This window comes from Microtus oregoni, unplaced genomic scaffold (assembly GCF_018167655.1).
Source record: "Microtus oregoni isolate MIOR12 unplaced genomic scaffold, Mior012 000031F_ref0000149, whole genome shotgun sequence".
Lineage (NCBI taxonomy): Eukaryota > Metazoa > Chordata > Mammalia > Rodentia > Cricetidae > Microtus > Microtus oregoni.
The window spans coordinates 2,093,989-2,111,155 of NW_024543090.1; the positions used below are offsets into that span (position 1 = coordinate 2,093,989).

Below are 17,167 nucleotides of genomic sequence, written 5' to 3' on the forward strand. Positions count from 1 at the left end.
AGTGCTGGAGTTACCAGTCCCATGCCTGGCTATCTTACGTGGGTGCTGGGGATTGAACTCGGGTCCTCATGCTTGTGCAGCAGGCCTGTTACCAGCTGAGCCATCTCTAGCCTGTTTCCACATTTGATTACATTTTATATTAGGATCAGTATGCGTAAGAGTACCTCACACTGCATTAAATATAATCCTTTGCTTTAGAGGGTTCTGTCTCTGGAATGTCTGAGGCAGCCAAATGCCTGGGACAGGCTTATTGTGGCTCTTGGTGTAAGGTGATTCAGTCCACAGCTGACCCTGCTTCTCTGGGCCTCTGGCATGCCTGGCTGGCTGGGGCCTCAGAGTCCCCTCCATGTGCATGTTCCCAATGCTAACTTCTCCCAACAGGCCCCACCTCTTCTAAGTTAAATTGTCTCAGAATACTGCTGCATCCTGAAGCACATGGCCTTTAGGGGGCATTTCCAGACCCAAGCTATAGCACTTGAGATAGAGATTTTTACATTTTAATATGAAACTGAGTCTGATGGCAGACTTCATACTCCAAAAACATTAAGTAAACCACACTAAAAGGCAAATTTCAAAATCCTGAAACAGATAATTTAAAAAATAATAACAATATGGCTCATACCAATACCAAACCAGCATGTGTTAATTTTATGAAATCTGGCTAAGATCACATGTAGTAAAACATTTTATGAAATCGTAATGAGGGAACCAAGGGATGCTACAACTAGTTCCAAGAAGAAGCCAGACAACAGACACAGAAGTACTGGAATAAATATGTAAACAGACCAATCCTTGCTTCCTCCAGAGCGGAGGAGGAAAGAGCAGGGCACAATTCCTCCTCTAAAACCAACGATGACTTTGCATTGCTGTCAGCTATCCACAAGGCAGAGTTGTACGGTAAGTCACCTGTTCTAGACTGAGCTACGCTGAGTTCACTGAAGCAATTCTCCCCACACCCTGTGCTAAAAGCTCAATGAAACATGCGGATTGTAAGTAAATCGAGCTGGGCCCAGTGGTGCAGGGCTACGAGCATGTGGAGCGCAGGTTCAAAGCCTGCCAGTGAGATGGGAAGCCTGGCATCCCAAGACGCAGTGGAACGAAAGAAATGGCTCCTGCAAGCTGTCCTCTGACCTCCACACAGGCATGCACTCGTACAGACTAAGCACAATTTCAAAATTTATTTTAATGACAGTTAGGATGGCAGTTTATTGGGAGAGCACTTTCCTAACAGGTATGAAGTCTGAGATTCAGTTCCCAGAACTGAAGAAAAGGTGTGGGGGGGGGGGGGTCCCAGTTCAGTCTGTTATCATACTTTTCTGTCAGCATCTGCAAAACCCCAGACTAGAAGATTGCCTGACAAGACTGCAGAGCAAAGCCAATGTAAGAACAGCACAGTAGGTGCTGAAGGGATCCCAAGCCTGCGGAGCACTGGCTGCTCTTCCAGAGGACCCGAGTTCAATTCCTAGCACCCACATGACCACTAACAGCCATCTGTAACTCCAGTTCCAGGGGGTCTGATGCCTTCTTCCAGTCTGCACGGGCAATGCACACATGTGGCACACAGACAGAGATGCAAGCAAAACACCCATTCAAGTAAAATAAAAAATATATCACTCTTTAAAAAGAGAAAGAAAAAGAACATTGTGGCAGTAGGTGGCAGCAGAAGCCTACTCCTGAAAACTACAGTCTTCAAAAAGAAAGCGTAGAACAGGCTCCATAAATTTTCCCGATGGTACAGAAGTTGGAATGGACTCATTTTTTTCTGGGAAGCAAGTCCTTAATTTTTGCTTTACACCCAATGAAAGCTATGAGGCATTTTCAGCAAATGTTGGGAAGCCTCATTTCAATTATATTGGATTGCCAAATAGCTTCAAGTTAGAAACCCTTGGGGAGTTATTAGATCTTACCGTACACTGCCATTTTTGAAAGTCAATAAAGAGTTAAGTTTTGGCAGTTTCATGTGATTCAACCTATATATACAGATTCATGGTCGTCCCCAGTCCCCTTTCTATTACAGTTGATGGTGGGTTCACATTTAAGAGCAGCTGCCTTGTCTACGTTTATGTTTAGGAAAATGGACTATCAGGCTCTAGTCCATCCCAAGGCTGAACAATGAGAACCAATGTGGCATTCACATCCCCACCCATCCAGTTCACTGGGCAGCTTTCTCAAGGTGTTTGATCGAAGAACCTCTCCACGTGCTTACCGAAGTGCCTATAAGGGCTGAGGGTGTAGCTTAGGGATTAAGTGCTAACCTAGCCTGCACATGGCTTTTGATTCAGTCACCAGTACTTAAAAAAAGAGAGAAGGAAGAGAAGGAATGTGGAGGATGTGAGAGAGTAGAACAGAAGAAAGGGGGTGGGGAGAAGCCGTCTCCACTACTGCAACCACCTATGCCAAACCCCTAGCCAACTTGCTACATTAGACTCCAAGGGAGTGGGCAAAGAGATCTTGATTTTAAGGATGCTCCTGGCACCAGGAGGAGGGATGAGAGGAGGTGTGTGGGCATCAAATGGGATTGTTAAAACCATGACTCTCACACCAGTGTAGAGACCAGAGCATGTCAAAGTATGTGCTCTGTTCATTAATTTCTGACTGAACCACAAGGTGAAACTAACTCAGTGAGTACGTGGGGAGAGAGACTTGTACAATCCTCCAGGAGATGCCTGCTCAGAACAAGTGGGAATAGCAGAGCGAGAGTACCTGGTTACAGATGGCAATGCTGAGTCCCTCGGGGAGGAAAGGGGATATTATGGAATTTGACCCCCCCCCAAAAAAAGAAAAGGATGCTGTAGAGTTTGACCCAAACTAGCACACAATTTCATGGTATCCAACTCTAACAAAGAACCTGGAGGATCAAACACACAAAAAATCCTAGAGAATCAAATAATTCTTAGTTAATAAACTCACTTCACAGGACAAGTTTATCATTCATAAATTTATAATAGGATCTCATTTACTAATTTTTTTTACATTTTGAGAATGAATAATTAGTTTGACTTAAATAATTATATTGAAGTATGTTTTATATATCATAAATTTCTCCAGTGTCCAGGTGTCTCTTAGACAGCAATCAAAACAGTATCATTCCCAAGTATAAAAGGGAGAGCCCAAATATCCAAGTTGGATGAAAGGTCAAGTCATTATGCATATAATGGAATACTCTTCAGCCTTAAAAATAAGAGAAAAATTTACAGTTCTACAATGGAGGGACCTTAAAGACATCCTGAGTGAAGTGAGCCTGTCGCATAAGGCAGGCCTCCACTGACTGGAGTTACGGGAGTTAACGTAGAATCACTACAAAAAGTAGAATGGCGCCTGCCCATTAAAAGGAGGGGCAGTGAGAGTTGGTGTGGCACGGGTAGGGAATTTCAGCTGGGTAGCTGGCAATGCTCTGGAATGCTCTGGAGATGATGGTGGCGATAGCTGCATGGCAATGTGATTTGCCTGATGCCACAAAACTGTAGGTTTAAAACTGGCTAAAGGTATAAAGACATGTCTGCCATCCCAGCAGCCAGAAGCAAGAGGATCGTGTAGAGGCAAGCTTGAGCTGGTCAGCCTGGCCGCATAGTATGTCCCAGCTGTTTCCAGTTGGGGTTCTAATGCATAACACTGCTTGAACATACATATATATGAGGAGTGTGTGCGCATAAGTGTGTGTGTGTGTGTGTGCGTGCATGTGTGTACTTATTTATTTCTCTTAAGTAGAAACCTAGAGCACTTAAATTTTTGAGAAACTGCCAAACTTACAAAGCAGCTGCACCACTTTGCATGCTGGCCAACAGTGGACAAAGGTTCCCATTCGCTCACTTCCTGGCCAGCACTTGCTACTGTCTGTCTTCTGCAATGGAACCAGTTGTCCTAGTAGGCATGAAGTGTTATCTTGAGGTCTAAAACTCCCATTTCGCCCCTGCTCAGTAGGGTCAATCTTCATTTTGTGAGAGCTTCCCAACCATTTAAATGTTTTCTTGGGTGAACTTTTATTCACAACTTGTGCTTTTTCCCCCATTGAATTTATTGTCATATTTCTAAGAATTCTTTGTGAGTCTTGCTGCAAATCCTTGACAAATATGTATTTTGCAAGTATATCCCTCTAGTCTGTTGTCTTGGTGGTGTTTTCGATTTTCTTCTTAATTATTTTAATGAAGCCTAATGATGTGTTTCTTTATAGCCTGGAAGAACTTTTTACTTAACTTATTGTTTCAATCATTTTCTCCTTTTCTCTTCTAAAATGTTTTGTATTAGCGCTCACGTTAAGCCTCTTGTCTATTGAGTTCATTTGTATGTGTGGTGCTGGCAACGGTCTACAATCACTGCCTTGTGTGAGTATCTGGTATCAGCAACAAGCACGAGTTGTTGGATTATTTTAAGCAGTTCTCTAGTCAACTGCTTTGCACATTTGTAGAAACACTACGAGGAGAAACAGTTGACTGTAAATACAACGATTCTCATTTCGGTTCTGTTCCATTGACCTACATGTCTTCACAGGAGTGACATATCGTCTTGATACTGTGGCTATAAGCACAGGAACTCAGACAAAGCCAGATTTGAATAATGTCTTATCTGTACCTTTGTCTAGCTATGTGACCTCAGGAACTGGGGCTTTAACTTCCTTATCTAGTAAGACTGGGATACTAAAACTTGCTTCATAAAATTACTCAGAGGGCTCATACAAAACAACTAATGTATAATACTTAATAATGGTCCTTGAACTATAGCTGATGACTAACAAATGTTAATTTGTGTATTGTGATTCATATCTTCCTTTTGAATTGATCATTAATCATTATGAAATTTGCATCCTTCTAATTGGCAACATCAAGTTTCTCTTGCTAACTGTTATTTTTACATGCTATATATTTTTCTGTCATTGTAGTATCAGTCTGTTTTTTTATATTTAAAGTGTGTCTCTTGTTGGACATGGTGGCACATGCTTTTAGATTTATCACTCGGGACAGAGACAGGCATATCTTTGTAAGTTCAAGGCCAGCCTGGTCTACATAATGAGCTTCAGAACAGCCTACATAGTGAGACTCTTGTCTCAAAATAAGTAAGTAAATAATAAATTGTGTATCTCTTAGAAACAAAATGCTATTATTTTGCTCTCCTTTGGCCATTTTTGTTTCTCCATTGACTTGTTTGGTCCACTTACATTTAATGTAATTATTGATATAGTTGTGTTTAACTCCAGAATCTCGTTTTGGCCATGATCCTATCTTAGAGTGAGACTCAACCCAATACTGAGAATGTATGTCAAAGCCCCCAGCTTTAGTAGGGCCTGAGTCTCCTCAACATTACGTAGGGACTGAGATGAATTTGTTCTGTTAATCACCATAGCCGCTGTTTCCCGTCAGCTAGATATGGTAGTTTTGGGTGTACGACTGTCTTTCCCATTACTATGACAAAATACTTGAGAAAAGGGGGGCAAGTTTGTCTGGGCTCATACCCTAGATGTTTCAGCACATGGTCACATGAGTAGTACATCACAGTGGAAAAACATGGCAGGAACAAAGTTTCTCACATAATGGTAGCTTGGAAGAAAAAAAAAAGATGAAGAGGCTGGAGTCCCAGTTTTCCATTCAAGAGCATAACCTGCAATGATCTAACTTCCTTCTGCTAGGGCCCACATCCTAGTGGTTCCCTGTCCCTCAATAGACCCAGGGGCTAGTGACCGAGTCAACATCCAGCCTTTGGAAGACACTTGGCACATTAACCATAACATGCTCTGTGCCTGGGAATGAGCCAACACTTCAAGGGAGAGCTTGTCTGTGGATTTCAGTCACCGGTCTCTATCACGTTATCTTCAAGCTCCAAATCCTCCACAGCTTTCCATCTCAGTCCAGAGCCCACTGCTTCCTGCTGTCACCCCATAAATGTGTTGGGGGAAAACCAGACTGAGCTTGTCTCACAGGGTTGCACTCTCTTAGTAACCGGGCCCTCTCAGATCCCACCTGGACTGAGACATTGCCAATTCTTCCAAACATTTGTTTTATGCTTTTTCTTTTTTACTATTATTATTATTATTTGGCAGAGAAATGAATCTGACGCAAGCCTTTGCCCCATGTGAAGAATCAAAAGCCTTACCCTGTTTCCATTTATTGAGCCCATCTCAAGTAGGTAGGAAACCTTCTTCCTGGCAAACAAGTAGACTTGATCCTATATCAGTCTACAGAAAATGGAATGGTGTAATGGATAACAACAAAGTTATCTAAGATATTTAACTAGTATCCAACTGGATTCTCTAAGACTGCCATTGTCTTGAGTATCTGAAGGACTTTGGGGATCCAGGGTCTGATGAGAACACAATTCAACTGAAGAAGGTATTCCCAGTGCTTTAGAAGGCTTTTCGAAGGTCAGTAAACTGAGCCCGAGAAGTCAGAACAGCTAAGGCCAACCTAATGAGTGACATGTGAAAAAGGCATTCTGAAGAGGTGGGCAGTTGTACTGTACAGGAACGAGGCCTGCAAGAATATTTCCAAGGTGTGAAGCTGTTGAGTAATAAGCCATTAATAGGACCCATTGTTTCTTGGGAACAGATGGATGTCACCTGTGTTTCACCTATAACTCGAGGATGCTGAGGAGCTGTCACCAAGATTACTTAAGATTGTGAAGAGCCCTTAGGTGGGGTGAGAAGAATCCGTCGGGAGGCTCCAGTTCTGTCCGCACCCAAGTGAGTAACCTTGGTTACCTGGAAACACTGTTGTCTTCCCCCAGGGAATATAGTTTTCAATCCTGGTCAGTCAGGGTCTAGTCAGAGAACAAAGCTGCATCTGTTATTTTACTAATTTATTTATTTATCTATCTGAGTATGTGTGCATGTGCATGTGTACACCATGTGAGCGGGTGCCCATAGAGGCCAGGAGAGGATATGAAATGCCCTGGAGCTTGAGTTACAGTTGGCTGACAACTACCTGAAATGGTTCCTGAGGACTAAACGCGGACGCTCTGAAAGAGAAGGAAGCAGGTTAAGCTTAACTGCGTAGTCGTCTCTCTGACCCCCACATCCATTATCTTTGCACGGGGTTTAATGCAAGATTGTAGAAATTAAGACAGCAGAGAGGGAATGTGCTGAGATCACACAAGTGGCAGCTACCGGCATCAACCACCACCCTGTGATGAGGCAGAGCAGAGTGGCTGACATAGCAGAGGCTAGAGAGGGCCCAAGAGCTGGACTCCAGACTCTGAAGATGAGACTAATATTTTGGGGTTGAATGTAGTGGATATTTTTGACACATGTGATATCGAATAGAATAAAGCTCATAAGTGAGAGTTCTATAAGTCCACTTTAAAATGTATAATTGAGAATTGACTTAGACTTTTTATGGTGGCATCTAAGCTTACATAGAATAGAATAAACTCAATTGATGGACTTCCAGATTTCCTCATAAGCTCAATTTATCAGCTTTCCTGGAGTAGGATGCCTTTGCTTACCACCAAAACATGAACCAGAAGTATTTAAAGGAGGTGAATTAAGTCTATACATTCACTTAAAAATATGTGAAGTGCTGGCCTGGGTTCATAAACAGGACTAAGCATTATTCCAAGGCATCTTGGAAGATTTTGCTAAAAATCTGCTAGATTTATAAATAGAATAATCAAATCTGTCACCCAAATGTAAAAGCCTAAAAAAGATTTTTAACTTGCTTATTGGCACTAATGGCAAATAATATGATTGGTTAAATACATAATGATTATGTTTACTAAGTATTCAGTTTCAAAGTTACACTTACACAAATAATATGGAAGAGGGGGAAAACCACCCAAGTCTATTCTGTGGACAGCCACCCTGCTCAGGACACTGGACTCTCCTTGTCCAGCTTTTGCCCATGTCCTCTGGAAGTGGCCAGTCCTCAGCTTCTCTGGAAACCATGAAACCATCACTCACCTGATAGCAGGTGCTGGTAAGCTCCCGGCTTGGCTGCTTGGCTCTTCCTTTTCTAATTAGTCAGGATGCCTCCTGGAGCAAGATGCTCCAACACTAGACGTGGGGCTTGGTCCCTACCATTCTAGTGTCCAAGGAAACAGACACTTCGGTCATTTTTCCATCACTGTATTCCTAGCGCCAAGAACAGGGCTTATGCAGTGGAAGCTTCCCTTAAGTATGATGGGTAACTTGGCGTGTATACACTGTGTTAGTCTGACATGGTTCTCACTGAACTAGATTTAAGGTGTCAGGGCTGGGTTCTTTTCAAAGGGCTGCCGGGGATAATGCCTCCTTGCCTATGCAGCACTGGAGACTGTTCCTATTCCTCTGCTTATGCCCTTTCCTCGCCACTGAAAGAAAGACTCCCTGACCAGCACAGCTCCAGTGTAATTAATCAGCGGAGACCGTACCTCTCCAAATGCTTTTACTAAGCCTGCTGAGCCCTCCAACTCATACTGCCCTTCTAAAAGTATTTACGCAGAGAGTAAAACATTATAAATTTCTTCTGTCAAATAGAATCAGGAAAAACATGCGAGGAGCTCATAATAAATATAACACAGTAAGCATTCCCTCTAGGTCAAACACTCTGAAAGGAAAACTTCTTGAAGAGCTTTTTTTAGTGTTTTTATGTTCACAGATGAGATGCTTCTCCAGAAAAACACGCCTACCCAGTCTAGGCTGGCCAACGAAACCAAAGGCTAGGACCTGGCTCTGGAAAAAGGGCAATAAAACAATGGAGCCTGTTGCACACAGCCAGTGCAGGAAGTATTGAGGGGAGAATGCACCATGGCCAGCTTTACCGTGCTTGCAAATTCAGTCAGAACACAATTGAAGTACTCAACACCGCAGCACACATGACAAACAAAACATTTATTGTATCTATTTTAGAAACACACAATAAGAAAGGAGTTCAGTTTGGGAGTTCACTCAGAGCCCAGAGTTGGGATTATACGGTCACCAAACTTCAACCTAGGGGAACCCTTGGCATAGATAGCAAGATGAAATCTCCCTGGCACCAGAGGGAGGAAACCTGGGTAAAGCTTCTACAGGTGACTCTTGCAATAGGTCTGATGGCCAAAGCCCACAAATGCCGTAAAACGTTGCTGTATACAGTCTGGGGTATGTCTGTACTAATGCCAGGTGTGTCCAAAGAGAAACTTGTAAACTGTTTAAAGTCAGCAGCAATGGAGTTCAACAGCCTGTCCACTTCCAATACAAGAGCTCATGTATTATACTGACAACTGCTGTCCTTGACAGAGACATCCAAGATAAGGAAAACGGCATATTTAAAACATGCACTGTTCATCTTATCAATGAGAAAAGCAAACCCAAGCATGACGAATTACTTTGCCAGGGTCAATAAATAATCTCAAGTGTGTGCTTGGTGTACTAACAAGGACCCAGCCATCAGTTAAGTTAAACAGACTACAATGTTCTGCCCACTAACAGACGGTAATTAACTTATGGAGAGGTTTTTTTTTTAAGTTATTTTCAGTGTGTGTGCATGCGTGTGTTTGTCTTGAGTGTATATATGCACACTGTATGCATGCAGATGCCCCCAAGGGACAGAAGAGGGCATCCAATCCCCTGGGACTGGAGTTAGCGATGGTTGTGAGCTGCCTGATGTAGGTACTGAGAACTGAGCCCACGTCTTCTGGTCTTATGCAAGAGCAGAAAGCGACCTTGAGCACCAACCCACCTCTTCAGCCTCCCACCTGTAGACTTTAGACACTACATACAGAAAGATTAGTTTTCGCATGAAGTTCTCAAAGGAATTTGAACATTTCTCTTTGTGTATATGGCATGTGTGCGGTGTGTTTATGTGTGTGCACGCATATATGGGTTCACACACTGCGTGGACGTGTATGCGTGCACGTGCATGTGCAAGAGCATGAGCACAGGTGTGTGACATTTAGACAATTCTGTGACAAGTAGACATCTCTCTTCTGTCATTTGCTCTTGGAAGGACAAACTTAAGATATTTTTTTAAAAAATTTCTAAAGCAAAATGCATCAAAAGCACAGCTATGGTCATATTTCAGATCTTTCCCCAGAAGGGATACACTATCAAGACTTAGATGAGTGTGAATGACCTCTTCTTCTATCGGTGGCTTATGCACTGAGATGCCATCAACAAAATTTCCAGATCCTGAGAGGTTAGCACACACCAAGATCAGGAGAAAGTTTCTATGTTTTTCTAAGCTTCTACTAGCAAGACCAAAAGACAATTATAAAGAGGAAGCCAGGGATTCAACATAGACAAAAAAGTTCCCTTTCCCCAATCTGGAGCAAATATTAGTCAGGACCTAGCACAGTAACAAAGCCTGCTGCTTCAAACAGCATCACAAGACAGATACAACAGGAATCCCAGACACTTCTGGGTACTTCTATAAGCCCAGGGAATAAACACTCCTCCAAATAAAACGTGTCCATATGCCTATCTCTCTGTCCACGGATGCATTCTAGTTACTAGGCTTCTCTGCCTAAGAGGCAGGCTCCTGATTCCAGCACAGTCTTCCCTAGAAGCCTAGACACTTAGAGCACAGGCCCCTGCAGAGCCAGCTCTGAGGTATGTGAATCCCGCCCACTGTGGGTCCCTGTGTTCTGAGCTATCTCATCACCTTTTGAAGGGGTCCACTTGTGTTCCATCTGCAAAGACACTCCTCTGGAAATGAAGAGTGCAAGATCCTACGTGCAAATATTTACGAACTTTTTTTTTTTAACAATACATGTTTTACAAATTCAAGTGAAATCCAGGTAGACTAGGTCAGTCTTTGTCTGCCAGCCTCTCAAATGCACAACAGGAAAGCGGTCAGTTCCTGAAACTAGAGGAGTAAGGCACCAGTGACTGTGAGGGTTCATTCCTGCAGTCTGGGGGGAAAGCCTGAGAGGGAAGCCTGAGGCTAAATGCAAGACAGGGCTGCACCAGTCTGGTAGATTCTCCTAGGCTAAAAAGCCCTTCGTGTAGACAGCACATGACATCTGGACATAAGTAAGGGTGCAACCTGTATCCTCACCCACAAGGAGGATAATGCTTTCAAGGTCACTACAACCAAAATGATAAGGACACATTCCCAGGGCCACGTGTGACATGGGCTACAGTTGACCTTCCATGCTATACAGAACTTCTGCTAGTCTTTCTATCCATTGGCTTCTGCTTCATGGGATCATTTGGGGAACTGCCAAGATTGGCATATTCTAGATGCTCACGTGTGGTCCAACCTTCTGCTATAGTCACACCAGAGCATTATATACTGGGAGCATCGGGCCAGTCCAATATGATAGGAAAGGCCCAGAGATGAAGCTCCAGATGAAGTAGGTGAGCTGGAAGTCAGGAGAACAGTGGCATGAGGAGCTAGTCACAGACACCGAAGTGGAGAGGTTTACAGGTGTTTTCTGAGGGCGTGGAGACTCGGCTTGGGCCCTAAGAAATAAGGCACTATCACTCAAAGCCAGAGCGCCTCGGTGATCCACGGAGGAGAGACAGCCACACAGTCCTCATCCTGGCCACAAAGCAGGGATGGGGAAACCCCAGAGGTGCCAGCTCAGCTAAGGGAAGCACAGTTCATCTCTGAGTCCTCCTGGCTGCCACTTGCTACATCCTCTAGTTCCAGTTCATCGGGGCTGTCGGGGATGCTGGGTTCACTGGAGCACTGGCGGTGTGGCGGCGGGAAGCTCGGTGGCAGGAGCAGGTGCTTGTCCTCGCTGCCAGCCTCCTCCCCTAACCCTGAGTGCATCATGGTGGCCATAGCCAGCAGCTGGATGTCTGAGTGGGCATTGGCCACGGTGTGCCGCCGCACACTGCCACACTTCTCCAGGTACGCCTCTCCTTCCTGCTCTGTCAGCGGAGTCAGGGCCATCTCATTCAATGGCCGGCCAACCGAGGTCATCAGAGAGGCGTAGTTCAGGACAGTCACCTTGGGCCGGACCCTGGAATGCCTCCTGGCTGCAAGAGAAAAGGCAGCAATGTCTGCGATGGGGAACGGTAACAACATCTTCTGAGGAGCTTCTCATCAGATGGAGGAAGAAAGAGGAAGTGCCTCAGACTCCAGAACAGCTTCAGGTGGCCCTCCTGCCCCTGCCCCACTGAATCTAAGGAACTCCCCCTCCCAACAATGCCACTAGCAACAAGTCATGTCTCACACCTTTACAACCACACCTTGTGGCCTGGCTTGTAGGGAAACCACAATCACCCTCACAGAAGCTGGATCCAACAGCTTCAGAGGACATGGACTAGAGACAGTCTCTGTTTCTGAGGTGAGGCACCCATCTGCGAGGTAGGGTGTGTGCAGAAGCCAGAGTCAAAAAGAGGACAGGAGAGTTCCCATTTCAGCTGTGACAGAGACTCCCAGGATCTGGGCGAGCCTCCAGGTAGGGAAGAGACACATTGAAGGCAACACAGGGACATGAACTGCACTGACAGGAGGGGAAGATGTTACATGTGCTAAAACATGAGACGGATTAGCTAGGGTGGGGTGTCCAGGCAGAGCACCGAGTGGGAGCAGGGGCCAGTGCCAGGGAGAACACAGGAGAAGCTGAGGGAATGCAGAGTCAACATGTGGAACTGAGATCCATTGCATTTCTGGCTGAAGGATTTTCATGGACCTCAACCTGCTGGAATGAGCCCAGGAAAGGTCTCTCAGGTTTTCTGGACATGATCCATTTTTCAGTGCAGTCAAGTCCGTGAAGGGTTCTACTGGTAGTGAATTAACAAAAGTTCACTTTGGATGCAGCTGAAAAGAGCTGAGAATTGAAGCCAGACTGAGACTGAGACAGTCTTGGGGAGTGGGAGTGGGTGGTGGAGAACCATGCTGTCTTAGGGCTGGAGAACCATGCTGTCTTAGGGGTGGAGAACCATGCTGTCTTAGGGCTGGAGAAACATACTGTCTTAGGGGTGGAGACCCATGCTGTCTTAGGGGTGGAGAAACATGCTGTCTTAGGAGTGGAGAACCATGCTGTCTTAGCCTTCAGCAAACACTTGCAGAGCTACACTTTGCAAAATGCTGCACTACCTGCAGAAAAGAAGAGGTGCACAAATTTGATTGCGGGGGAGGCCAAAAAGCTTGTGTGGACTATGGGGGTTCGAGCCCAGCTGCAGCTACGTGCTAGGTGCCCAACAAGTGCTAGGCACTGTACCCAAAGGGAGATGGTTCACCAACGACATCTCCTCCCAGTGTGTTGCAGAAGAGAAACGTGAAGTCTGCAATCACAATTACTTACTCAATTAATTATTCAAGTCTGGGGCCCACAGCAGACCTGTTTGTGACCTTCACAAGCTAGAAAGAGGTCAGGTCATTTGAGCAGCAGTAATGGGGCATGAACGGAAAACTTCTGGTCAGGAGGAAAGCATCTCTGGCCTGCTGGGAGTGGCTCAGGGTCCATGACCTGGCCAAGGGCTACGCCTAGCCAAGCAGGGCCAACTTAAGTCATGCTGAAGAGATAGGCAGAATTACTGTTCCTTTAATGAGACACTGTATTTTCCATCCCTAACACAGTGCCTGAAGTTCAGCGGGGGGATTAGGTTTGAGTCCTTACCTTTGCAATGACAAGCACTTTACTGACTGAAGCTCCTCCTTAACCGCAAGAGAGAGATCTTGAAGAGAGAGTACTTCAGCCATACTGGGAAATGGTAAGACACAAGACACACAGACCTCTCTAGGGCCTGGACACAGAGAAGAATGTGTCCAAGGCCTTGCATAATTCTAAGAGGAGGACAAGCAAATCATGGCAGCACAGCATGACAAGGGCTTGGGGTCCCTGGAAAGATTAGTAGGTAACCTCACACCTGGAGGAAGAGTGGGACAGGCTGCCCCTAAGGAGCCCATAACACAACATGGCATGGCATGGCATTGCTTGGCCCTGCCCTTGGCGCTGTTTCTTCCCCTTGCTCTCTCTCAGGAGAGAGAGCACGTGCAGGTTCAAGCCATGGGCAGGTCACAGAAGGTGGGTAACTAGCACCAGACCAGAGTGCACAGATGAGCCCTGGCCTAGTAGTCACCAAGGCCCCTCGCTGTCCATGTTGCCTCCACTCTTGCCATGCAGTGATTTGCCAGAGAGGCCTACAGCTAGCTCTTTCCTCTGCTTTCTGGAAGAATATTTTGGTTCCCAAGATGGTGCTGGCAGAGCCAAGGCCACACAAGCCTCATGGTTTGCCAAGTGTCCTGGCAGGCAGTGCTTCCTTGGTGAGCTGCCAGTCACCACAGCTAATCCTCAGAAGTCAGCAGAATGGTGACTCTATCAGTCAACCCTGCCTGGCTCCTTAGTGAGCCTGAAAACCAAAGGCTGGGACCTGGGCGGACAGGCAGCTTCCCACCGTTGGGCCCATTATATTCTCCCTTTCTTCACTGCACCAGAGACAGCAAAACCATGCCCACAGAGAAAAGGGAGTGGAGTCTCCCATTGAGGGACTGGCTGTGACTGTCTTCCTAGGACCTTCTGAGATGAAGACTGGGCTTTCTTTGCAAGGGGGCACTCTTGCAGGGAGAGGCTGGCCTGTCACCTCAGCGGCCCCCACTCTCAGGCCACTTCCCCTTCCTCCTTGACTTTCACAAGGTAGGGCCAGCAGAGCCTTTATCCCCCCCCCCCCCCCCCCCCCCCCCCGGCCTCCAACTGAGCCAGGAATTCATCCCCGTGGAAGCCAGCACCAGCAGTTTCTTTCAGATTCCTAGAGAGGCAAAGCCTGTGTAGGGAGGTCCTTTGTTGGGGATTGGCTCCCCAACAGGCCTTTGATCTTCTAGGCTCCCAGAATGCCCCTGCCTACCGAAACCATCAGGGGCTCCTGCTCTAGGCCAGAGCTGAAAGGCCCAGGCGGCCTTTGTCATGCAGAGAAGCTAGTGTCCAGCTACAGGGACGATTACAGAGGGGCCCCAGGGATACAAAGGAGGGAGGCTGTGGGAGGCTAGGGCTTTTGTGAAGGAGGAATCTAGCCCGCTAATGTTTGCTGCAGAGGAGGGGCCCTGAGAGGCTCAGAAACCCCAGGCAGCTCAGGAATTTGGGTAACTTGAAAGGTAGCACTTAGGTCAGGCCTGCACTGTGGTTTTGTTGTTGTTCTCTTAGCTTCACTGTGGCCCCCCTCACCTGATACTGCCATTGCCCTCTTACATATAAAAAAAAAAAATGGAGCAGAGGGCTTGCATACGTGTGCATACCACACACGTGCGCGCGTCCAAGTTTCATTTTGGGCTTTAGATTAGATCACTTATCTGTTGTTCTAAAGCAAGACCCCCTGTCCTGGTCCAACTCCAGATCCAGCAAGTGATTGCCCCAGCATCTCTGGAGTCAAAGATGCAGGGACACAGGGTAAGTACCTTTCTAGCCTGCAAAGGTGGAGTGTTTCTCAGGGACTCTGAGAGTAACAGTAGCACCACCCTCCTCCAGCCACGCACACTTGCCAACAGCTTGGACAGGCGTGTTCCACACAGCCACTGGGTGAGTGGCTTTTCAGACTATATCCCAGCTGCCCTGACAATCTCACGCTGCTCTGGGCACCAAAGCCGCAGTACAGCCCTGCCTGAGATGAAAAACGATCTTTCATGATCCCAATGTGACTCTTAAAATTGTTTCATTGTCCACTTTTTAAAAATTGTGCGTGTGTGTGTGTGTGTGTGTGTGTGTGTGTGCACCTGAGTGACTGTGCTCACAGAAATCAGAGGTATTGTAATTTCCCTGAGCTGGAGTTACAGCGGCTTGTGGTGGCTTCTAGAAACTGAACTTGGCTCTTCTGCAAGAGCAATATGCGTTCTTAACCTTTGAGCCTTTCTCCAACCCCTCAATTACTGAACTAATACCCCTCTGCCCCACACTGAATGGATGCTCTTTTTACCATCAGAAGAGGTCTCTGTCCCCAAAGGGTAAGGAAGGCCACCTCAGTTTTTAACATACAGAAGTCTGTGATGAAATGTTGGCCTGGGACCCCTCCTGGAATAAGGAACAGAAGGGCAGGATCACCGGTACTACTGTTCCGTAATGAACTCGGGTCCCCAATGCTGACAGGGCTGGGCTGGGGGTGGTAGACTATCGAAGGCAGCTGCAGAAGCTCAAACATCCTACCTCAAAGAGCCCAGTGAAGTTAAGTGCTTACAAAGCAGGGATGGTGACCCTGCTCCACGGCCCAGCCAGCACACTGCCGATGATTTGGCCCATACCCAGTGCTCTTTCTTGCCACTGGCAACTCTGAATCTATGAAGCCCCTTCAGTTCCTCACGTGCTCCATCCTCTGGCCCTCTCGCAACCCCCTAGACCTCCCAATCATCCTTCCTGACGACTCCCTCCCTCTTGTTAACTCAGCTAACTCCTGAACATTACACACTTCCCCAGACAGCTCACTTCCTCCAGGGAGCCTTCCCCGGTGTTTTGTCTGGGTGGTCCCAGTGCTTCCCCCTAGAGCATCCTTATACAGATGAGTCTCTGCATCCACTTCGCCCACACCAGACAGACCATGGGCAGGAATAGATCCCATTTGCCACATCTGCAGCAGCACACAGGAAAAGTCTGATGACACAGCTGCTGAGATTATTCATCAATGGGATAAAAGTAATTTTTAAATTGCTCAGAAGAGGATAATGGCCACCCTCTGTCCCTTTTAAAGCAAAGTCCCTTTCAAAAACAAAAACTGGGCTGGCAAAATGGTTCAACAGGTAAAAGTGCCTGTCACCAATCTGTCAGCCTGAGTCAGAACCCCATAACCTACATGATGAAAGAGAAAATGGTCCCCCACAAGCTGTTCTCTGGCTTCTATACTTGGGTTGTGGCAGGTATAGATGGACATGTGTGTGCATGCACACACATGCACATGAGTGCACACACATGTGCATACACACATAAACAAATAAAATGTACTTTAAAAACCACACTATTCTTCCTACAAGAATAAAGCCAGGGCTAGAGAAATAGCTCAGAGGTTAAGAGCATTGACTGCTCTTCCAGAGGTCCTGAGTTCAATTCCCAGCAACCACATGGTGGCTCACAACCATCTGCAGTGAGATGGGATACCCTCTTCTGGTGTGCAGGCATACATGCAGATAGAACACTAGTATACATAAAATAATTAAATCTTGTTTAAAAAAAGAAGAATAAAGTCTTGGGCCTCCCCTTATCTGACAAAAGCGTACATTGTTCCTATTTGGGCTGGAGAGCCAGGGCCAGCTCTTCACAGAGTTCTCATATCTCCTCGTGTTCCAGGCATGGGAGACCAGAATATGCCTCCTCAGAACATGAAGTGGGGGCTGAAGAGATGGAGTAGCAG

The 17,167-nt window shown here is 46.2% G+C and overlaps 1 protein-coding gene across 4 annotated transcripts in view; it reads right to left on the reverse strand.

The window, feature by feature from the left end:
• Nucleotides 1–10,619: 10,619 nt before the first annotated feature.
• Prr5l (proline rich 5 like) overlaps nt 10,620–17,167 on the reverse strand; it is a 179,232-nt gene continuing 172,684 nt past the window's right edge. For 3 of the 4 annotated variants that reach the window (XM_041679263.1, XM_041679265.1, XM_041679264.1), the window contains one exon: nt 10,620–11,869. In XM_041679263.1, the coding sequence (XP_041535197.1) occupies nt 11,469–11,869 (401 nt within the window). In that variant the 3' untranslated portion in view covers nt 10,620–11,468. The remainder of the gene's footprint in view (nt 11,870–17,167) is intronic. The other variant, XM_041679266.1, reaches the window with a different exon arrangement.